The sequence below is a fragment of the Lissotriton helveticus genome, chromosome 1_1 (assembly GCF_964261635.1).
Source record: "Lissotriton helveticus chromosome 1_1, aLisHel1.1, whole genome shotgun sequence".
Lineage (NCBI taxonomy): Eukaryota > Metazoa > Chordata > Amphibia > Caudata > Salamandridae > Lissotriton > Lissotriton helveticus.
In genome coordinates this window covers 156,471,448-156,487,457 of record NC_136057.1, presented here as the reverse complement: position 1 = coordinate 156,487,457, position 16,010 = coordinate 156,471,448, and the positions used below count along the sequence as shown (strand labels likewise).

The window sequence follows — 16,010 nt, the reverse complement described above, 5'->3', positions numbered from 1 at the left end:
AACAAATTCTTTGGTGACGAACAACACAGTCTGAACAAAGAAAATCAAACGCAGTTAAAGAGAAAGTAAACCATGCCTGTTTGACTGTAGTTAGAAAACATTCAACTGCCCATGGAGCTCAGCTTAACAGACTTTGAGTCCACTGCATAGCTGGCAAGTTTTCCTTTAGTTTATGTGTGACATTTCCATGTTTATAATGTTCTAACGTGTCCTTAGGTGACATTTGTAGGAAACTGGCTCTGTATATACTATACCAAAAGGAGGTATAGTGTGCACAGAGTCCAGTGGAACCCCAAACGTAGGCAGAGGTAGAAGTAGATAGCACCTTACTCTCTATTTGTGGTAGGGTGGGCGAGCAGAAAGGCTTTATCAGAGGGTAGTGTTAAGCAGTTGTTGTACACAATCAGCAAATGATGTCACACACTCAAAGACTGAACTCAGACCAATTTGATTTGTATACAAATATTATTTAGTTGTATTTATTTCCTAGAACTAATCAAGCTTGGCACAGGTAAGTGTATTTGATCATTTTCAGGGCAGGTTGAACAATAGAGACTAGCTGGATGAAAATTACTGTTACAGGTTTGTAAATGCTTTCAATGCAGTGGTAATTACTGTTCGATTACTTGGAAATACTTTGCAGATTACTTTCTGGATTACTTTTTCTACTCAGTGTGATACACCTAGATTTCACACTGGGACATTTCCTAGAGAAAAGGTAGGTAAGCAATGTTTTGCTCTTTGCAGTTTTCTTAAAGTTTAATACAAAAACCAACTACACACAAAATGTTTTTCAAGGAAAAACATTCAATGTATTCCCATGGGGAGAAATTAAGCTATTGATTAACAGGTAAGTACTTTGTTGTGGGAGTTGGTATTCTGGGGTTAGAACCAGACTTCCCCCAGGGTCATAGATGCACTCTCAAATCAACAGCACTAGGACGGCAGGGTGCTGAAGCCTAATGTTATCCAATGGGGGATAGGAGGCCTCCGGTTGGTGGCAGCTCACGAGCAGGCCATAGGGTTGTGGGAGCAAAGCTCCTGGAGTGAGGTTCAGGGCAAAGAGGGATCCGAGTTAGCACCCAAAGTACACCAGCAGCGGCAGCTGGGTGCTGTTTTGGTGTCGGGTGCCCTGACAAGGATGACCATGGCCACTGGGTCGTTGAAGAGACGCATCATGAAGATAGAGTGGATGTGGTAGGAAGCGCAGCACATAAAGAAGAAGACATATGGGGGCACCTTCTTGGTCTTACAATAGATTCTGAAGACAAGCAACAAAGTGATGAGGTAGAGCATTGTTTTCAATGGGGATTCTCCAGTTGCAACAAAGACTTTAGGCTCAGGGGTGAAGATCTTCTGGAGGTGACCATCGATTGGAGAGGTACGTTGGGATACCTGGGGGTGCTGGGACACTGTTGGTTGGGCCACCTAAGGCCGTGGGACTTCGGGTACAGGGGTCTCTTCAGGTGTCAGGTTGTCTTACCAGCTCTGGTCGCGGTCGGGGGGATCCTCAAGAAAGAGGCTGCAGGTTTCGCTTGGAGTTTCGAGGCAGGTCAGAGAGCACCAGATCTCATCTCAGGATCGCTGGGGAGACCTCCTTGTGGTGTTCTGCCACTCTAACTCGGGCCGTGGGCATTGGGTGCAGACTCACGGTTTTGGCTGGAGACTGTTGGTGAGCAAATACAGTGCTCACGGGAGACAAAGCCCTTCATGTGGAAGGCAGGAAAGGTCCCCGGGGTTCTTGAGGTTGCTGGCTGAAGGACACACCAAGATTTTGCTGGAGTAGGTTCGAGGTGGGTACAGGCCAGTGGGCGTCGTCCTCTTCTTAGTTCCAATACGGTTCTTCGGTCCTTCTTCTTTCCTTCTTCGTTGGTTCTGGTCAGAGGAGGCAAGGTTTGGGGTGACCTTAAATACTAGATTTAGGAGTGTTACAGGTAGGTAAAGGTTGGAACCAATGGGCCCCTTCCTTGGGGTGGGTACACCCCCTATTATTCCACCATCCAGTAGGAGGGGAGCGTATACCTCACTCTGGTTGGCTGGGTCCCCCTATCTGCAAGATTGCGGGGACTGAGAGTTGTGCTTGAACTTGCCTCCCCCACCTGAGGGGTGGGGTTGGCAAAGGTGGGCACACCTCCCTTCCTCACTTGGGGCTACAAACATTTTTGAAATTGTATATTCTTGTATATAGCCTCATATTTGGATATATACACCTTATCACTAGCACCGAGCACTTATGTCACTTTGAAACACGTGTCACTATTTTATTGCGTTTTACTTCGACAGCGTGACCACATGAATATTGATGTTGTCTGATGAAATGTTGAAAATTCAATTACAAAAAAGTTTTGCAAGTATTTCTGAGTCTTCCTTGGATTTGTGTTTACCAACAAAGCGATTGGCGCTCCCAGACAGAGCCACTGAAGTGTGCTTTGTTCACCAGTAGGGCCAACAGACTGAATGGTGTACTGCTATATTACTATTTAATTACTTGCTATTAGGAAAACATAGTGCAAAGGCATGGGGTGCAGAGTTCACTACCAATGAAGAGAAGGTTGTTGGTGGTCAACCTCATAGAAAAGTGAAGAGCATTATCCCCATTTTTGACACTTTAGATCTTTGACCTTAGGGTGAACTAAGGAAGCCAATGGGGAAGGTGTTGCAATTAAGAGGACATGTATTGGTTAAGCGGTATGCCTCAGAAACTCTAGGTAGAATGGCAGAGAATCTAAAAGAAATATGCACACAATCTTGTTGGGGAAGAGCTGAGTGATGGGATATCATACCTCCAGTTTCACGGCCAGACAACCCATGATTATGGTGGGGGGAAAACGAGTTGTACTAGTATGCACAGTTCTGGGGATGTTCGAAGTCGTACAGTTCATAGAATGAAAATGTACATCAGTAAGACGAATGTGGGTCAATGTCTCAGAGAAACAGCACTGGTGATCTGACCAGAAATTAAAGGTTTGTTTGAAAAAGACCAGGGGTGACCCAGGATATGTGGCATTTCAAGTGGGTTCTAGGCATAAAGGAGGATAAGGATACAAAGCAAAATAGGAGTGGTTTGATAGGATGATACAGTGCAGCTGGTGCTTTATGGCATTTAGAGAATGGTGTGGATGAAAGGTTAATGTAGAAACACCAAAAAACCTAGGGGTCTAGATGAGAAACTATCTCAGTCTGTCACATTGGTCTAAACAGTGCCAAAAAATGACGTATCAATTATTTAAAGAAAGTGAGACAAAAAAGCAGATAAAGTGTCCGTAGTGGTTAGTGAGTAGAACGCAAGAGGTATTCAGAGGATACCCATCAACAACTTGCAATGATCAAATATTATCATTTGGTTATCCATCTTAGGTAAAGGGGTCTCTTGATCATTGAGACCATGTTAATCCCTAGTACCATGGCTGGGTCCTTCCCATAAACTCTTGTTAACCAAATAATGTCAAGAAGGTGGGTTTATAGTGCAGTGCAAAAAATTAAAGGTGGTGAATGCTAAAACAGGATAGAAGACAGAAGAAACAAGCATTTACAATGCAACGGTTTCGCCTTTGTAAAAGTTAGAGCTATTGGCATTGTAAATGACAATTTTTTTATTTATGTGTTGGTTTTGAAAACAGATAAATAAATGGCATTGTCATTTACAATGCCAATAGCTTAATCTCTCGCAAATGCGAGACCTATTGCATTTGCACCCACACACACAGAGAGCCACACACACACACAGAGCCATCCACACATAGCGCCACCTACAAAATAAAAGCTAGCCACACAGACAGAGCCCCAACACACACAGAGCCCCAACGCGCACTGAGCCCCAACGCACACAGAGCCCCAACGCACACAGAGCCCCAACGCACACAGAGCCCCAACGCACACAGAGCCCCAACGCACACAGAGCCCCAACGCACACAGAGCCCCAACGCACACAGAGCCCCAACGCACACAGAGCCCCAACGCACACAGAGCCCCAACGCACACAGAGCCCCAACGCACACAGAGCCCCAACGCACACAGAGCCCCAACGCACACAGAGCCCCAACGCACACAGAGCCCCAACGCACACAGAGCCCCAACGCACACAGAGCCCCAACGCACACAGAGCCCCAACGCACACAGAGGGAGAGTGTGTGAGAGTGAGGGAAGGAAGGATAGAGGAAGGGAGGAAGAGAGAGAGGGAGGGAGGGAGGGAAGGATCGAGGGAGGGAGGAAGAGAGAGAGGGAGAGTGGGAGGGAGGGAGGGAAGGATAGAGGGCGGGAGGAAGAGAGAGAGGGAGGGAAGGATCGAGGGAGGGAGGAAGAGAGAGAGGGAGAGTGGGAGGGAGGGAGGGAAGGATAGAGGGAGGGAGGAAGAGAGATAGGGAGGGAGGGAGGAAGAGACATAGGGAGGGAGGGAAGGAGGGAGAGAGAGGGGGAAGGAAGGAGGTAAAGAGAAAGAGGGAAAGAGGGAAGGAGAGAGGGTGGGAAGGAGGGAGAGGGTGGGAGGAAAGGAATTGAATTTGAATTTGAAAGGATTTGTATAGCGCTCGTGCACCTGGCGGTTTCTTGGCGCTTACTGGCAACAGCTACTCAGCGGCGCGGGCCGGGGAGAGAGGAGAACATTCAGGATGAGAAGGCTTGGGTGAAGAGGAGAGTCTTGAGGTCTCTACGGAATTGGGGGTACTGGGTACAGGTTCTGAGGGCCAAAGGGAGAGAGTTCCAGAAGGCTGGACCTGTGGTAGCAAATTTTGAACCACCCCACTTCTTCCGTTTGAAGCGGGGAACCAGAAGGAGGTGGTGAGAAGAGGATCGAAGGTCTCGTGAGGGGGTGTAGGGTTGAATGGCCAAGTTAATGAAGGAAGGGGCAGAGCCTGTCCGGGCTTTAAAAATGGTGCAACCGAGCTTGAATAAGACTCGTTGCCGGACCGGGAGCCAGTGCAGGGAAAAAAGAAGAGGGGTTACGTGGTGTGACTTAGAAAGGTTAAAAACCAGCCTAGCGGCCTGGTTTTGAACAAGCTGAAGACGTCTCATGAGGTAGTCGGGCATGCCATGAAAAAGAATATTGCCATAGTCTAGGCGAGATGTTATCATGGCTAGAAGAATTAGTTTGAGCGCGTCTGGGGCGAAAAATCGAGAGACTCTGCGGATAGTCCTGAGTGAAAGAAAAGCTGAGGAAACCACAGCAGCAACTTGAGAATGCAGAGAGAGTTCGTTGTTGATTTTGAATCCAAGGGTTTTAGCAGAGGATACAGGAGTGGGGGGGGAACCTAGTGAGGGGGGCCAGAAGGAGGGGGTCCAGGGACTGGAACAACCACCTGTCAACACCAACTCCGTTTTATCGGGGTTGAGCTTCAGGTGGTTGAAATTCATCCAGTCCTGGATGAAGGTCATAGTGGACTGAACATTGGACATAGACTCCGGGGTAGAGGAGAGGGAAAAAATGAGCTGGAGATCGTCTGCGTAGTTATACACAGAGACCTCCCGCTGCTGTAAAGCAAAAATAAGGGGGGCAATGTAGAGGTTAAATAAAAGGGGAGATAGAGAAGAACCCTGGGGGACACCACAGTGAATGGGTTTGAGTTCCGCAGAGAACTCTCCCAGACGAACCGCTTGAGTCCGGCCGCTCAAAAAGGAGGATAACCATAATAGGGCTGTTCCTCTGATTCCCGCCGCTTCGACACGTGAAAGTAAGATGGTATGATCCACCGTGTCGAATGCGGCGGAGAGGTCTAGAAGGATCAAGGCCTGGTGTTGATTGGTATCCATTCCTTGTCGGAGATTGTCCAAAACCGATGTTATCACCGACTCAGTTGAGTGGGCCGGGCGGAATCCGGCCTGTCTTGGGGCCAGCACACCATGACTTTCCACGAACTCGCTCAGGGTTTTTGCCACATGCCGTTCCAATACCTTAGCCAGGTAAGGCAAAAGGGAGATCGGGCGGAAGTTAGCTGGATCGGAGGGATCCGCGCCGGTTTTTTTTAGGATCGGAACGATCACTGCCGATTTAAGTACCGGGGTAACAATGCCCTGAGCCAGCGAGCTGTTTAGAAGCACTAAAGGCGGAGAGGGGCAGTAAGTGAAAATCTGCTTTAAGATGAAGGCGGGGCAAGGGTCCCGTGGGGAGCCAGACTTGACCAGCGGGAGAATGGAAAGAAATGAGTCGGTCGAGAGGGGGGGGATTGAGTCCAGATGGGCAATAGCTGGAGGACGGCGGGGGTCAGTGAAGGTCTGGGATGGAGAAGAAATTTTACTTTTGATCTTATTGATTTTGTCCAGAAAAAAATGGTTAAGCGAGTCACATAATGTTTGAGAGGGTGATGGTTTAAGTGACGCTCTATCAGAGAAGGCAAGATCCTGCATGATAGAAAAAATTTCTCTTGGCCGATTCTCCGCGAGTTGGATTTTAGAGGAGAAGTAGTTTTTCTTTGTGTCAAGTATGGCTTTTTTGTATTGAGTGAGGAGTTCAGTATAACGGTTTTTAGCAGTAGGGCAGTAGTTCCGTCTCCATTGTCGTTCTGCTTGGCGGAGAGTGAGTTTTTTGATCTTTAGGTCGTCTGAGAACCAGCGGTTTGCATCTTTGGGGCGTTTGGTTGTGATGCATTTTAGAGGAGCAATGGCATCGCACCCGACCCGGAGCCAGTTGGTAATAGCTTCTGCCTGCCCAGAGGAAGGCAACGCGGTCAGATCAGGGCTAGAGGAAGAGAGGAGATTTGATAGAGCTTTGATGTCGACCCGATTCCATGACCGCGCCCAGACATTCCTAGCAGAAGTGGGCTTGAGTGATGGAGCAGGGGATAGGGAAAAGGTGATTAGTGAGTGATCTGACCATGAACATGGAGAGATCAAAAGGGAATTGACCGGGCAGTCGCGTTGCCAGATTTGGTCCAGGATATGTCCCAACCTATGTGTGGGGGTATTGACAACCGATGTAAAGTTGAGCGACAGAAGAGATTCTGAGAACTCCTTGGACGTGGCGCATTCCGCGGGGTCGGAAGGCCAGAAATTGAAATCTCCCAGGACCATGATGGAGGCATGGTTAACAACCAAGGTCGCCATTAGGTCTTGAAAGCTGGGGAGAAAAGTTAGGGGGGAAGACGGGGGTCTGTACACAAGGACACAAGTTAGCGGGGGGGTGAAAGAAAGAGAGCGAACCACTAGGCAGTCTGAGGTTCCCATGGAAGGGGAGACCAGAGGCTGAAAAGTGAGTTCCTTGCGGGCGATCAGAGCGACCCCTCCACCGGGCCTGCTAGAGGAGCGGTCTGCTCGAATAGCATAATAGGCCGGGGGGAGTATCGCTAACAGGGCGGGGAGGGAGCTATCCGAGAGCCAGGTCTCGGTAAGAAACAATAAATCTGGTTTATGGGAGTCAAGCAGAGTGAAAAGATCGAGCTGGTGTTTGACTGCCGATCTTGTATTTAGATATATAACAGTGATTGCTGTGGGGGAAGGGGCCTCGGGATGGGTGTTGGTATAGACTTGATTCTGCGTAGTTAGTAGTCCAAGAGTGGAGATGCGAGCTAATGTATCGGCCGGTAATGTCCACTTGCCCTGAAGGGTAGTGAGTTGCGCCTGAGAGTATTGGATGGGGCCAGCAAGGTGCATGGCCTCTGGTCTCGGTCGGTCGCGGACGGGCGCAGACGGGCTTTCCTTAGGCGCGCCTTCGGCGCGCAATCGTCGCGCCCGCTGCGCTCGTCCGCTGCGCTTCCTGGGGAGGCACATACTTGTAGAAAGGTGAGTAGGAGGGCGGTGGGCGTGGCCTCCCAGGGGGGCGTGGCCTGCCGGTGGTTCGAGGCGCTGGCGTTTTACACGCTGTTTAGAATTTATCAAGGGCTCCGCTTGTCTAAATCAGCGGTTTCAGGTGAGTGCAGTCAGTTTTAAAAGCAAGTAAATAACACAGTTAACATTTTTAAAAAGTAGCTCTCTCCAGGCTAGTCGCCTCAGGAGCAGCGTGTTCACAGATGGGAGCGCTTGTGATCAGCGTCCCTCTTGTACTGTGGGCGGTGGGCGTGGCCTCCCAGGGGGGCGTGGCCTGCCGGTGGTTCGAGGCGCTGGCGTTTTACACGCTGTTTAGAATTTATCAAGGGCTCCGCTTGTCTAAATCAGCGGTTTCAGGTGAGTGCAGTCAATTTTAAAAGCAAGTAAATAACACAGTTAACAATTTTAAAAAGTAGCTCTCTCCCGGCTAGTCGCCTCAGGAGCAGCGTGTTCACAGATGGGAGCGCTTGTGATCAGCGTCCCTCTTGTACTGTGGGCGGTGGGCGTGGCCTCCCAGGGGGGCGTGGCCTGCCGGTGGTTCGAGGCGCTGGCGTTTTACACGCTGTTTAGAATTTATCAAGGGCTCCGCTTGTCTAAATCAGCGGTTTCAGGTGAGTGCAGTCAATTTTAAAAGCAAGTAAATAACACAGTTAACATTTTAAAAAAGTAGCTCTCTCCAGGCTAGTCGCCTCAGGAGCAGCGTGTTCACAGATGGGAGCGCTTGTGATCAGCGTCCCTCTTGTACTGTGGGCGGTGGGCGTGGCCTCCCAGGGGGGCGTGGCCTGCCGGTGGTTCGAGGCGCTGGCGTTTTACACGCTGTTTAGAATTTATCAAGGGCTCCGCTTGTCTAAATCAGCGGTTTCAGGTGAGTGCAGTCAATTTTAAAAGCAAGTAAATAACACAGTTAACAATTTTAAAAAGTAGCTCTCTCCCGGCTAGTCGCCTCAGGAGCAGCGTGTTCACAGATGGGAGCGCTTGTGATCAGCGTCCCTCTTGTACTGTGGGCGGTGGGCGTGGCCTCCCAGGGGGGCGTGGCCTGCCGGTGGTTCGAGGCGCTGGCGTTTTACACGCTGTTTAGAATTTATCAAGGGCTCCGCTTGTCTAAATCAGCGGTTTCAGGTGAGTGCAGTCAATTTTAAAAGCAAGTAAATAACACAGTTAACATTTTTAAAAAGTAGCTCTCTCCAGGCTAGTCGCCTCAGGAGCAGCGTGTTCACAGAGGAGGGAGAGAGAGAGAGGGAGGGAGGGAGGGAAGGAGGGAGAGAGAGGGAGGGAAGGAGGGAGAGAGAGAGGGAGGGAGGGGAGCCCAGCAATTCATTTACTTTGACTTCCGCTTGGCTTTTATGATTAGGTGACGGACTGAACAATCCAGATTCGAGAAAGTGTCTAAGATTCTTCACAGAAAGATTCCTTCCTCCCCTCCCCCGCACTCCAGTGCCTCTCTCGTCCCTTAAAATTTCAGACGTAAAAACAAACTTTACTCAGCCTTCCAAATATTTAAACAAAAACGCCGATCTGTAGCACCCAGGATGAAACTGTCTAACACAAAGTTGGCAAGGGGTATGTCATTACAGGGGTAAAGTACAGAGAGTGCTTTAATTGGTTTTATCTGGTGGCATGTGTACAAAAGTTCGATTGAGTCTGAAGGCAAACTGTTCGTGGGGACATTCAGATCCTATAAAAACATCCCTGCTCTAAAACCACGGGAAGGAAATGGCTAGCATTCTTTAAAAATGAAACACTTTCTCAAGACGAAAAAAAAGAGAGAGAAGCACAGAAATTGCTTTTCCTGTAACCGTCTTCAAGCAGCAGCTCAAACAGTGTAGAGGAGACACAGGCAGCTAACGACAGACAGTGAGTAAAGTTGAGGGATGCGCCGGCTGCAGACGCAGGTGTGACTCCGGGGTGACACATTTCCACCCACACTCCGCACATGCGTCGACGACACCCTGAGCGTTATGACACTGCGCACACCTTATGCAGTGAGTCTGGGGACAAAGGAAGCGCCGAGGCAAGGGGGAGGAAGCGAATCAATCACAGGTCACGTCCCTGCACGCAAAGCAGCTGATGATGCAACGATGCGTGTACAGGAATACGGACAGCATTATGGCTTTTAGGTGAAGGCATAGCCAAAATGATGAAAATGAACTCTATTATAATTAAATGTTGATAAATTTATCCTAAGGATATCCTGAAATTCTTGCACGAACAGTACACTTTTTTGATCTTTAAACTGCTGCTTTAATTATGCTGGTTGACCTGACCTGCCTTTCCTTTTCCCCTCAGTGCTTGCTCTGGTAGCAGACATTGTGACCTCAGAGTGCAACTGTAATAAGTTATTACAGTTGTCATTTCTTTAAAATCAGCGAGTGGGTGTGTCACCAAGTCACCTATTATAAAGAAATGAACAATGGGGTTTTTATACAGGGTTTGCAGAATCCCATATATTATAATCGACTGAATTAAACACAATTAGTTGTTATCCAGCGCACACACCCTAAATTGACGTTTTATATAAGCGATGGCGAAAAAAAGGAAAAATAAAATATTTGTCAAGGGTCACACAATTTGGCTTCTTTCAATGGGCGCACCCTCAACACCCGCGCGATCTCACCCTCTTTCAGTCTCAAAAAGTGGAGAAAAATCAACAGGTAACATTTAGTAGGTGTGTGCCTTCACTGAGTAGAGAAGGGCACTGTCTACAACACACATATATCACCCTCCAAATGTTGCATGCTGGTGTGACTTCATAAAAAACACGAAAGGGCATGCGCATGAAGCCTTTCTCGTAGCAATGCTGGCTGTTGCACAACTAGCGCCACGTCTCTTATGTAACTTTACATGAGGGGAGTTACGCAAGAGTGACAGCCCTTTGCTATACACAACCAGTGCCCTATAAACACCAGCCTGTCACAGAGCAGTGTAAACAGTATTGTATAACTGCATCGCCTATGATGGTTGCGCGCCTTCATGTAAACGAGCTGCTCCCGTCCTAGGAGTCTTTTTTTGGCAAGTGAACCTTTGCCTTCCGGTCACGGACCGACGCCAGCAGCCAAAGAGTTAGATTAAAAAAATTAAAAAAGGAGCGCTGTAAAATCGGATTGCCAGAGCCAAAATGAGAGGGTTTAAATGATGCAGCAGCTTCGTGGCGGGAAAAGCGCTAGAAAGCTGGCACGGGATCGGGTGACGGCATTTTTACTGTGTTTAGTAACTGGAGACGCGGCGCAGCCCTGCAGCCCCGCCGGGAGCCTGACACAGAATGTGCAATCCCACAAAACCCTTCATGCCGAGGGGACAGCTCATCGGCGCATTCCTGCAATCTCACCCCAAGCCCGGCGCCCAATCGGCTCAGTCACGCGTTCCGCCGCCAGGACACCTCAGGCGACTTACAGCCCTAATTAATAAAGAAATAATTCCGAGCCCTCCAGGGCTGGGCGTCTGCTGGATGCCCCGGGACACCTGCCAGCCTGCTCCCCGGGCGGATGGAGAGATAAAAGGTGCGGGGACTGACGGACATGATGGGTGAATCACCGAGCACAGGTCACGGTGATAAAGTATCCTGAAGCAAAACACGGCGTGGTCTCTGTCACTGTGCCAAAGTATGAAATCACTGCTAAGGTTGAAGCATGACGCAGCAGCATTACTTGTTTACTGGTCACTGCTTTTCTTGGCAGCGGTACGTCATTGTAATGGCAAACGGAAACAGATGAGAAGCGGAAGGGCGAGGGGAGGGGAGGAAGAAATAAAAAGCCAAAAGGAAAGGACGAGGGAGAGAATGGGAAAGTAACAAGAATGAAAGTGAAGTGAAGGCACGAAGGAAACAAAATTAAAATGGAGGGAATAAAAATATATAGATAAGAGGTGGGAACAAGGAAGGATGTAAAACTGGGAGACAAAGAGGAAACAAGTCAGGTCCCGGGCCGGCAGCCAATCACAGCGCGGCCCGGGGAATGACGTCACGGGGGTGTCCCAGGCCGGCAGCCAATCACAGCGCGGCCCGGGACAAAGGGGCGGGGCTTTAAAAAAGCCCGACAAACGCCCCCGAATCGCGTTTTCCCCGAGAAAGCGTGATTGACAGCCTCTGTCTCCCAATGGCTAGCCTTCATTTATGGAGCTAGCCAATGAGAGACAGAGGCGGATCATCGATCCGACATAGAACTCAAGAGGTTTTTTAGCGCATGCGCACTACGTGCGCACTTGCAGGCAAAACCTAAAAAGTTTAATGAGAATCTGCCTACTTCCTAATTAAAAACAAGAACAGTGCACGATAGCAGTGTCAAACAAATAACTGCATAAAAGCCAACATGTTTCAGCCTCAATGGGGAAGACCCAAGGCTTTCTTCAGGGCTTCTGTTCACAACGTTGCTACTGCAAAGTGAGAATATCAGAGGGGAGAAACTCAGTTAACACAAAAATTGTGAAGTAATAAATCAAAAGGATACTAGAAATCAGTAGCGTATCCTCCGTGTCTGTGGATGATTCAATGCATCTATAATCACAAAACACAGAACAAACAAAATATTTGCAGTGTATCACTCATGTATCTCAAAGGAGACAAAAATTAAGAATTAATTGTAACACTCACCCAGCATGAACGGGGATATAGCCTCACCTCACCTGGACACACACTCAGGGATAATGAGACCACGCTCTGAAAGAAAGCCACATCTCCGGACATCTGAGGGATCTACACTGGCTCCCCGTCAAGAAAAGAATCACCTTCCGGCTCCTCACCCACGCACACAAAGCCCTACACGACCAAGGCCCGAGCTACCTCAACAACCAAATCAACTTCTACGCTCCCAAGCGCCACCTCAGATCAACCAGCCACGCCCTCGCCGATGTCCCACGCATCCGAAGAGCGACAACAGGAGGAAGGTCCTTCTCCTACCTGGCCGCCAAGACCTGGAACTCCCTCCCTCCCGACCTGCGCCTGACCCAAGACCACCTCGCCTTCAGAAAGAAGCTCAAGACCTGGCTGTTCGAGCAGTAACGGCACCCCCCCCCCCCTAGCGCCTTGAGACCCTACGGGTGAGTAGTGCGCTATATAAATGTCTTGATTGATTGATTGATTGATTGGTCTTCCCCATTGAGGCTGAAACATGTTGGCTTTTATGCAGTTATTTGTTTGACACTGCTCTCTTGCACTGTTCTTGTTTTTAATTAGGAAGTAGGCAGATTCTCATTAAACTTTTATCTTCTGTCTTCTATCCTGTTTTAGCATTCACCACCTTTAATTTTTTGCACTGCACTATAAACCCACCTTCTTGACATTATTTGGTTAACAAGTGTTTATGGGAAGGACCCAGCCATGGTACTAGGTATTAACATGGTCTCAATGATCAAGAGACCCCTTTACCTAAGATGGATAACCAAATGATAATATTTGATCATTGCAAGTTGTTGATGGGTATCCTCTGAATACCTCTTGGGTTCTACTCACTAACCACTACGGACACTTTATCTGCTTTTTTGTCTCACTTTCTTTAAATAATTGATACGTCATTTTTTGGCACTGTTTAGACCAATGTGACAGACTGAGATAGTTTCTCATCTAGACCCCTAGGTTTTTTGGTGTTTCTACATATTGCTCAGGGGGTATAAACCTAGGCTATGTCTTAAAATGCCCTCAGACCCTCTCTTTACTTGTATGTTGTGGTGATGAAAGGTTAATGGCACAGGCTTTAAGTAAAGTTATTAGCAAACAACTGCTTAGAAGAGTTAAGGAGACAAACTCTGGGCAGCAATCAGGGTGAAATTAGAAGGCAAGCTATGACTGCATGGTAGAGATCCTTCGTTGGGGACAAGGTTGTGTGGGTGTAAAGCGGAATCTACTTTTACCTGTTGTGCTGGAAGTCAGAGTTCCCAATGTCTATCTCCAGAGGCAGGGTGAGGATGTAGATGTCGAGAGCCACGTAGAGGTCATTAAGGTCAAAACTCTGGAAGGACGCATGATTTTCCAAGCAGCTGATGACTTCTCCTGGAGAGAAGAAGGGTAGAATTAAAGATCAATGGATTCAATAGCGCAAATAAAAGCAAAAAAAACAACTAAAGCACAGCTGTTCTCCCAGTCAGCAGAAACACCACAAGGAACAGTGCAGGGTTAGAAGTGCACTCAGCTGCTCCCTGTAAAAGCCAAAGTCAGCTTACCTTCTACATTCACCAGGGACTGAAGAAGGCCTGGTCGTTGAATGAGTGATATACATTCTGGATTGTGATGTGGTGTTTACTGGTTGAATGGTATATGCTTAAGAAGTACCTTACAAATGTACTCTAATAGTGTACTTGACCCTTATAGCATGCATGAAGGAGGATGTGAAAATTGATCACTATCAGTATAGTCAAGTAAGAACCATGGCATCTCATCGTGAACTGCTACTGTCCTATATCATTAGCCTCTAGTTTCACATCCACATAGTTGGAATCTAGGAGTGACCGTAGCAATATATGAAGGGAGTTCAAGTTTCCGCAAGTGGCATTAATTAAAAAAAAAAATTTTGCTAGCCCAACAAGTTACAAAACTACAGGGTTTAGCAAAGCTACTAAAATAGTGATCCTTCTCTCTTGAGGGTGCACCTCCATGGACTAATACAACTGCCACCCAAAATGTGGAAAAATGTGCAAATGAAATTCGGGGTGGGTCAGCTCCACTTCATTAACTGATACTTTGCTCTTAAAAATCCACTCCTCCCTAAACAAGCAAAAATATGTTTATATAAATACAGGTGTTGTGAATCTTAATGACCACGCCCATAACATGCAGTCAGCTTTTGGTTCCTAAATCGCGATAGGCAATTACCTCACAATATTGCCTACCGTACTGATCAGTAATGATATTTTAAGTCTGTGGAAACAATTAATTTGCACTTTGAAGCATCATAACGTTGGGACAAATCTGTAGCATTTATGCATTTTGAAAAAGTACATATCATTTGAAGAGAGTTAGTGTTGCATTTTTCTGCAATTTGTTTGAATGGCTTAATAAAATTTAAATAACTTCCCCCAAAAAATTACGAATACGCCTGGATATAAAATAATAATTTAGTGGGATTTCAGAAGTGTTTTTCTTTGAATTAACTTAAAATTAATTGCACATTACGCTCTGTAAATCACGTCTTCAGAAATATTGTGCATCCTTGCGCGACTTAAATAGGCCCCATAACTTACAATATGAATAGAACAAAAAAAGCAGAAGCAGGACATCTCTTGGCCATGTGGTCTAGAAAATCTTATATGAATGCAGCCACTGCCCAGAACAGACTTGTTGGCAGACAAAATAGCATTTCAGTTTAGCCACCAAAGTTATTTTATGGGTAACAAAAAAATGTAATATAAACCAAGGGAGATGACGGTAACTTTATGTAAGTGTGACTGTAATTTCCTGCATGCTGGTATTTTCTACTGAGAGAGGGAGAAGCTTCACTTACATAGTTGGTGACCACATGGAAAGCCAACTACTGGTGCTGGTCATTTGTGCGAGACCCTCGGAGATACAAGGACTGACTAGATGTAAAGATGATGGGCTAACAATAAGGCCTTAAATTTGATACGGTTACCGTGAGATCGCAAAATGAAGAAGCCTTAGGAGACTGCAAGAAAATCTAAATAATTTTCCTTCTTTGAGGGGAACTCATGAGAGGTGAATTGAAAGGGGCTTCTAGGAGAAGACCGTAACTCTCTGGAAAGAGTTCAAACCTGAATTTAGAGTTTGTGACGGAGTAACCAATCATCACAACATGACGGATATCCTGTCTGCCTTAGTACATATAAGTGCATTATATCTTATGGCAATTGTAATAATGTGGATGGGTTATCTGTTACGTTTGTGACGGAGGAACCCATCTGCCAAACACTAAATTAGGCCTTATTCACTTGCCTATAACAATCTGTTACAGACGTTATGCTACTCACCGTCCTGGCACCTGATAGCTTTGACAGGAATTTAAAGTCCTTTTTTTAAAATGTTTAAACGTGTTGATCACTGGCTCTTCATGGATCGTGTTCTTAGGGTGAAAGTCCTCTGCAATGCTTACATGATGCTGTACCATCAATTAGGATTTCTTTCTGTACATTTCTGTAAAGTGTCTATTGTAATGTTATGACAACATCAAAGTGCTAAAATGCACAGAATATAAAGGAACACAAATAGTGTAAAAGGATAATGACACGGTTGAGTCCAATTGGGTTGGTTTGTGCACCTTTTGCTGCGGATGCAGTCACGAGTCTTTTGTAAACCGTGTAGTTTTTTGCTTTTCTTATTAATCTGAGGTAGTTGG

At 47.0% G+C, this 16,010-nt stretch overlaps 1 protein-coding gene across 7 annotated transcripts in view; it reads right to left on the bottom strand.

Moving 5' to 3' along the window:
- The window catches only part of SZT2 (SZT2 subunit of KICSTOR complex), an 804,663-nt gene that overhangs the window by 438,448 nt on the left and 350,205 nt on the right, over positions 1–16,010 (bottom strand). For all 7 annotated transcript variants that reach the window (XM_078659317.1, XM_078659363.1, XM_078659315.1 and 4 more), the window contains one exon: positions 13,576–13,714. In XM_078659317.1, the coding sequence (XP_078515443.1) occupies positions 13,576–13,714 (139 nt within the window). The remainder of the gene's footprint in view (positions 1–13,575; positions 13,715–16,010) is intronic.